Source organism: Pollicipes pollicipes, unplaced genomic scaffold, assembly GCF_011947565.3.
Source record: "Pollicipes pollicipes isolate AB1234 unplaced genomic scaffold, Ppol_2.1 Scaffold_3447;HRSCAF=4054_pilon_pilon_pilon, whole genome shotgun sequence".
Classification (NCBI taxonomy): Eukaryota; Metazoa; Arthropoda; class Thecostraca; order Pollicipedomorpha; family Pollicipedidae; genus Pollicipes; species Pollicipes pollicipes.
Genome location: NW_023596297.1, coordinates 34,575,091 through 34,582,420, shown reverse-complemented (window position 1 = coordinate 34,582,420; position 7,330 = coordinate 34,575,091). Strand labels below are relative to the sequence as shown.

General features: G+C 52.4%; 1 protein-coding gene and 1 long non-coding RNA gene across 2 annotated transcripts; both read right to left on the bottom strand.

Moving 5' to 3' along the window:
* Positions 1–60: 60 nt before the first annotated feature.
* LOC119092481 (nuclear pore complex protein Nup98-Nup96) lies at positions 61–2,914 on the bottom strand. The gene is made up of 7 exons (XM_037215443.1): positions 2,740–2,914; positions 2,215–2,406; positions 1,730–1,849; positions 1,287–1,466; positions 824–932; positions 615–760; positions 61–215 (listed from the first exon to the last, which is right to left on the bottom strand). The coding sequence occupies exons 2-7, from the start codon at positions 2,336–2,338 to the stop codon at positions 61–63; spliced, it is 834 nt and encodes a 277-aa protein (XP_037071338.1). The 5' UTR covers positions 2,339–2,406; positions 2,740–2,914.
* A 610-nt stretch (positions 2,915–3,524) lies between these two features.
* On the bottom strand, positions 3,525–7,318 carry LOC119091702 (uncharacterized). The gene is made up of 3 exons (XR_005093429.1): positions 7,214–7,318; positions 4,153–4,228; positions 3,525–3,670 (listed from the first exon to the last, which is right to left on the bottom strand). It is a non-coding gene; the product is annotated as an uncharacterized LOC119091702 (long non-coding RNA).
* Between the last annotated feature and the right edge of the window lie 12 nt (positions 7,319–7,330).

Here is a 7,330-nt window from a genome sequence, read left to right as displayed (position 1 = left end):
TCGCCGACGACAGCGAGAGGCGCGGCGGCGATCGCTCGGCGGCGCTCCGCAGGTGCAGCTTCACACTGTGACGGCACCGGCTGCCTCCCCTGCCCCGTCCGCACGCTGTACGCACCCGGTAAACGTGGGGTTCTGCGCTGTCTGGCCGAATCCGAACCCGGTGCCGAACGTGGAGCCAGCCGGCTTAGGCTGGTTGTTGAACAAGGAGCCAGTGCCTGTTGGGTAGGTCAGTGGAGTCAGGCTGGGGCGGCGGCCCGGCCGCATCACGCGGCTGGTACCCCAGCACGCAGGTGCATGCTGTACGGTGATAACATGCGGAGAGCGACAGTCGAGCACAAGACCTGATCGGAACACGTATTGTACAATGTGGTGAACGAACAGCGACTGATGCGTCACTGTATACTAACTGCCGCCCCATGTCACGACCAAAGCACCGCCTCCTTGGGATCAGCGCCCACGTGTTTTGTTTGCCAATGCAGCCCGACTGGCCGCCCCGGGCGGCACAGTGGCACTGGCACACGGCGACCTGAAGTCAATGTGTGCCCCGCCGCCCGGCTCTGCACCAGCGCCATCAGCCCTGTTCCCGCCGTCCCACGCACCATCCCGTCGCTCACCCGCGCCAAACGCCGAGCCCGGCGTGCTGAAGCTGAAGGCCGAACCGGCCGGCTTGGCGGCCGTGTTGAACGAGAAGGCGCTGCCGGCCGGCTGCTGCGGCTGCCCGAAGCCGGAGAAGGCGGGCTTGGCGCCGAACAGGCCGCCGCTGGCGGCGCCGGCGGCCGGCTGCGCGGCGCCGGCGAAGCTGAAGGCGCCGCTGGTGGCCGGCGCCGCGCCGAACAGCCCCGTCGACGGCTGGCTGGTGAGGGACGAGCCGAAGCCGACAGTCGGCTGCGCCGCCGCGCCACTGAACGGACCGCCAGAGCTGGCGGGAGTGCCTGGCGACAACGACAGGTCAAGTCAAGTAGGTCAGGTCAGGGGTGGCCGTCATCAGGGGAGGCGTGGAGTCAGAGTCCCGCATCACGCTCCAGTGGTGTAACGCGACCAATACCACAAGGACAAACGCAATAGGGTAGTAACCCCATGTGATGCGTCCGTAACTGCGACGGTCGTGATGAGATCGTGTTCCGCATCCACCCCCCCCCCCCCCTGCCATCCTGAGAAGAGAGTGGACAAAATTCTGGGCAAGATACGCATTTGACTCTTTTGGGCAGCCACTCCCCTAGGGACAAGTACGCCGCTCCCTACCCCACCTCTACCCCTCCCGGCGCGGTGCCACGCCCGCCGCTCACCGAAGAGCGGCTTGCTCTGCTGCGTTGCGCCGAACAAGCCGGCGGAGCTGGCCGGCTGGCCGAAGCCGCTGAAGCCGGTGGAGGTGGTCGGCGCGCCGAAGCCGGTTGGCTTGGCGGCGCCGAACAGGCCGGCGCCGGCCTGCTGCTGCGGCGCGCCGAACATGCCGCCGCCGGTCGGTGCTGCCGGCCGGGCGACGCCACGTCACGCGCTGGGCGCCAGAGCACGGGCGCGCGACACGAGGACACGCCCGTCCCGTCTGAATAGGGTGAGGCGGCGCAAGGGCGTGACGACACCAGACGAAGGGACAAAAGCATACACGAAACTTCGCGCAGAGTCGCCGGCACTGCGGCGGCAAGCGCAAAGCAAGCACAACCGACGTGAGCCACTGCGTGCGACGTGGGCGCCACCGGCGGCGCCGGCAGCGGGCCCGAGGTCGACTCACTGGGGGCAGCGCCGAACAGCGGCTTGCTCTGCGTGGCGCCGAACAGGCTGGAGCCGGCCGAGCTGGCCGAGCCGAACATGCCGCCGGCCGGCTGGCCGAACCCGCCGCCGGCCTGCGGACCTGCCCAACACGACGGCGGGGCTGTCAGGCGGCCGACGCCGGGGAGCAGAGCACACGCCCGTCGCGCACGAGCAAAGTCACCAGGCGCACACAGCCGAACGACACCGACGGCGGACGGTGGCGCTGGAGTCGCTGGGCCCGCACTTGGGCCCCGATCAGTAACTGTCGATACTTAACAGCTGCTCACTATTCACTGCAATATCGAGCACAGTGTACGCCGCGGGAACAGGCAGCACACGTGCTAATTACCAGCCGAAGGGACCTGCTGATAACCAGCTGAAGGGCAGGAAAGACAGACACCTCCCACCTCACAAGGCATCATGATGGCTATGACCGCTCCGAGGGCAGTGTCAATAGATGCCCACCTTTGCGATTGGCGGCGTAGTCCTCCATGCGCAGCTCCTCCAGTGACTTGGACTCGTACTCCTTCATGGTGACGATGCACATGAAGCGGGTGTTAATGTGCTGCTGGGTGTTGTTCTTCACCATGGTATCTGTTCCGCTGGGTGCGTTGAACTTGACCGTGGTGCCGGTGACCGCGCCGGCGGCGCCGAACGCTGCCAGACGCAGGAGCACAGTTACCGCCCGTCAGTGGCTCACGCCGGGGCAGGGGGTGAGGGCAAGGCGGCGGAAGGGATGGCTGTAGTGGTGGATAGAGTACACAAAAACGGCAAATCAATGGCCAGCATTCGGGACAACACCTGACTCTCGAATGTAATTCGACACTGATCGAATAAATTTGTGTCTGTAACCTCACTGGCGGCTTACAGACCCTAACGATCCCACACTTAGACATCCACAACAAAACCGGGCGTCGAGCGTGCGGGGCGCACGACCCCAACTACTGCCGCAACCTGTGACGCCCCCCCCCCCCCCCCCGCTCCACTCACTGGTGGCAGCGGCTCCAAATGCGGTGGGTTGGGCAGGCGCAGCTGCGCCGAAGAGCGTGGCCGTGCCGGTGGGCTGCTGCTGCTGCTGGCCGAACACGGACGCGCCGCTGCCGAACGAGAAGCCCGTCTTGGCCTGCTGCGTGACGGCCGGCGCGCCGAACGTGCCCGTGCCGGCGGCGCCGAACAGGGGCGCAGCCTGCGTGCGCGGCGCGCCGAACACCGTCGACGCCGACGACGTGCCGGCGCCGAAGCCTGCCGACGCCGCGGGAAGGGGAAGGTCACCACGGCGGGCACCGAAAGGAGCTGGCAGCGTTGCCAGGCCACCAAACGGCAGAGCGAAAACCGATCAACAATAAACCGATCAATAATAAAAAATTATAAAATTGATCAGAAACCAATCAATTGGTTGGTTAATGACACTTTTGGGCGCTTCGACTGTGCGGACAGGCGATGACCACCCGAGACCAATACAATGAAGTATATACTCAGTACGAGGCTACATAGACTGTCCCACACGCACCACGAAGCGAAGTTGGAGAGTCAGCTTACATCTGAGCCAGCCCTCGGAAACACCACACGACACATTCCAGAGGTCACAGCTTAAACTCGGCCACGCTCAACCACCAGCCAGCTCCAAACGCCACGCAACGCATCACGTGCAGGCTGGGCACCGCGGAGCCGGCGACGGTGCCGAGGCGGCGCCGCCGGCGACGGCCCGCAGCGGCCGACGACGCACCGCCAAAGCCCGCCGTCGGCGTGGCGGCGCCGAAGACCGGCGCCGTGGTGCCAAACGCCGAGCCCGAGGAGCCAAAGACGGAGGCGCCGCCCGTGACCGGCGCGCCGAACGCTGGGGCACCGAACGTCGCGGCGGCCGGCTTGCTGAATGCCGAGCTGTTAAACGGCGTCGATGTGGTCGACGCGCCGAAACCCCCTGCGGCGCACGGTGGAGGCGGAGATTACCGAGGCTGCTACGACGGCTGCTATAGCTGCTATGGCGCGCACCCGTCTGCACCACATCCCAGCCGTTGGGAGTGGCGACTGGAGGTGGCTGTGCAGACTGCACCATGTGGCAGTGTCTGGTAGCATACAGACTGAAGCACTGTGAGCTGCAGTATGGTGATGAGCAATGCTATGGTGCTTGTGAATGGCATGACCATCATGCATAGGGTCCAATGTGATTGTTGGGTTTATGTTCAAGGGTTAAACAGAAAAACACTCCCAGAGGTCAAGTTATAGTCAAATCTAGATGTTTGAGTTAAACACAGATAAAAAATGCTTTAAATCATGGCCTGCATAAAGTTTTCAACACCAGATAGAGAACTTTACACCAGATGCTATAATGAAAGAGAACTTACAAGCGGAGCATACACACAGCAATGACAACAGAATAACACATGCCAGATTATAACTTACCGAAACCAGGGGTACTGCCTGAACCAAACATGTTGCTTTAACTGCTCCCTGGCTTTAATGTCTTCTGGAGAATGTTCTGAAATGAGGATCATTGTGTTTCCAAAACTTTGGCAGGATAAATTCACTATGTCATGAGTATCTACTGACAGCAATGTTTAATGCAAAATCATGTCCTTTGTAAAGGCACACTTCGGAGATGTGCCCTGTCTTTTAAATGCTGGTTCACCCTGCACAAATGGTATGTGTAGGCAGACCTATAGCTGTGTTGGTCTTAGTTATACTCAGGCAAGTCCCGGGCACTTCTGCTAAAGTCAAGTGGTAATTGATGCAACAGATAACCATAATCATACTGTGCAACACATAGATTATCATGAGCTGTCATTGCCATCAACTGAATCATTATAGGCTCATTGTTTAAACATCTGCCTTCATCTGTCATTTTCATTATGGTCATTCTTTCTTAGCACTTGACAAGTTCTAAATTCAATAGTGCAACATAACACTTCAACAATAATTGACCAATTGGGTCATTTTCATGCCAAATTTGGTTGAGAATAACACAAGTTGCTTCAGCTACTTTTCACTTTAATTACATTGCTGAATTTAATTGACAACTGTTTTGCTAATGTAAAGAAATGGCAATATGTGCAAAATGCATGCCAGCAACTTTGGGGTTGAATTATGTCTCAACTTTTAGTTAATGAGGATATTTTTGGATGATGGGAATGCATATGTAATGCTCAACACTCTGAGCAGAGAATTCTAATAACTGAAGAACATTTTGATGAACACCACAATTACAGCATTTGCTTTTTTGACATTTGTTGCAGAACCATCTAAATCATTGCCCTGCTTCTGTCCAAGATGCCATCTGTGCTCCAGTCTGTAAACTATAGCTGGCATGTGAATATGATGTTTGTGGCATGATTATCCTCTCCCAAATAGGATAAGCTGCCCCATACAGAGCAAATTATGTCAAACCTTATCTCAAAATATGACTTATCCCAATATTTGGCCATTTCCTGTGATCTAAATGTGCCACAAAACATCTTATGATGCCCTCAATGTTACAATTTATTCATTTCTACTACAAAATTTTGATAAGCTTCCCAAAATTAGAAGTTGTGCCCACCTATGTGCCAACATTATTTGGTAAAAATCTGTCATGGTTTGCAAACACACCACTGCTGAATGTTCCATGCTGCAAATACTCAAAAATGCCTACTTTTGGCATCTAGCTTGACACAACACAAGTATATTGGACAGTTAAGTAGTAAGCCAAACACACATGGGCGTCCACCCAAGATTTGCCACCCAAGTTGCTCATTCTTTGAAGCAGTGTTTCATGTTTCAATGGGGTTTTGGGCAAAGATGGCCATATTGGAGATTGTGCTGTGCAACTGACAGCCCTGACTATGAATCAGTCTTATCCATCTTAGATCTAAAATAACCTTTTGAATTTCTAAGCTGCACACCCACAAATATATGCCAACTACTTCAGGTGGATTACTTCAGCAGAGCTGTTCATACCTGGTAGTCATGAGCATGATTTCCGGATATAATGAATGTTATACTGTCTCTTGATCAAAGTTGAGCTGGGTGTACAAGTTTCAAGTCCACAAATAAGGTTGTGTGCTATATAATATAAACAAGGAAATATAAGCACATGCATCCTAGTTAATATAAAAATAAGCCTTGTGATCAAATAGCTTAAAAATAATGCTACAACCATGCATGTAAATACAAGTTATCACCTCAGACTAATGGATTACTATGCAAGAGCACCAGAAAAAGATCAAAACACAAAAAGGGTAAAAATACATGATGATACTTGGTTCACTAAACAATAATCTAGCCACCTAGCAGGAGACTGAGGCAGTACAAGTGAGTGTTAAGGTGAGTTTTACATGGCTATTTTGGCAATAAAAATAGTTTTAAGTGACCTTATTTGATCATTTCAGATGCTTGTATGAACATATTCAAATGTGGGACATCCCCATAATTTGAATTACTAATCTCTGTGCATACTTCCATAAATTATATGCCATATCAAGACTGAAAATGGCAAATCAATTTACATTCCCATTCCCTTGCTTATGTCTTGGAGATATTGGCATCTATGCATGGAGCAATAAATAAATAAAATATGAATCATGGATATTTTGTCTATGCACCATCATATTACCTTTAAGTAAATCTAGCCATTTATGCAAAATTGCTATCTAGCACAGCAGCCCTGGAGAATTCATAAATGATAAGCACATTTTCTATCACAATAATTTATCTCATTGGAAAACCAAGCACCTGTGCAATATTTAATAAAATATGTTGATAATATCATAGGCTATCTACTTCAATAGACCATTTAGTAAATATTACATGGGCATATAGAGAAAAGGTGTGAAAATACATGACAGCAATAAATAAGCATATTTATACATATTTAACCAGATGACAGATTTTATAGATACATTTTCTCAATTGTCAGCAGTGGGATTGCCATGCTACAGATCCTGGCAAGCCCTGTCCATCATTGGAATTAGCATTGCTGTGTTCCTAAGCTGACTGGACCAAAAAGTGCCTTGGCAAGTCATAGGCAACCTTATACCATACCCCTGTCTAATATTTTAACTGTTCATGTTAAGGTCAAGGTCATGCCACTGATGGATACAAAGAGCACAGTGAATGTCTGCCCAATGCTTCAGTGAATTTACTTGAGAAGTGATGGATATCTGTCCAGTTAGTTCTCAGCTATCAGATTTCTGACTCAAGCCTTTTCACCTTAAACGTGTTGAAGCTTGTTAAACGTGTTGAAACATCTGCCAGCAGAGTATGAAAACTCCAACTCAACTCCTCATGTTCTGTTCTTTCTCAAGAGCACCAAATAACAGGGCCTGCTGTCATGCAACACAACTTTAACACATTTAATCCAATGATAAACAAACTATCAACAGAGAAATGCCTGAACTCTGATTTCAGCAAAAGGTAAACACGCCACTACCCACATGGGTGGACAAGTGGGTACTGGACAATCACTATCTTTTAGGGATCAAGAATTTACCCTATCTTATGAGCTCCAATTGAACCAGCTAAACCACACACGCCGTCCCTTCCTCCCAAGTAACAAGAAGATTGCAGCTTAGCCCCCACTCGCCAATTTCGGTGCACCACACATACT

Excerpts from the sequence above, each read along its gene's own strand:
- LOC119092481 (XM_037215443.1), bottom strand. The coding sequence starts at position 2,338 with ATGGTGAAGAACAACACCCAGCAGCACATTAACACCCGCTTCATGTGC. Across the intron at positions 1,467-1,729 it reads GCTGTTCGGCGCTGCCCCCA|CACCGACCGGCGGCGGCATG; the intron begins GTGAGTCGACCT and ends CCCGGCCGGCAG. Across the intron at positions 216-614 it reads GGGCTCGGCGTTTGGCGCGG|GCACTGGCTCCTTGTTCAAC; the intron begins GTGAGCGACGGG and ends CCTACCCAACAG.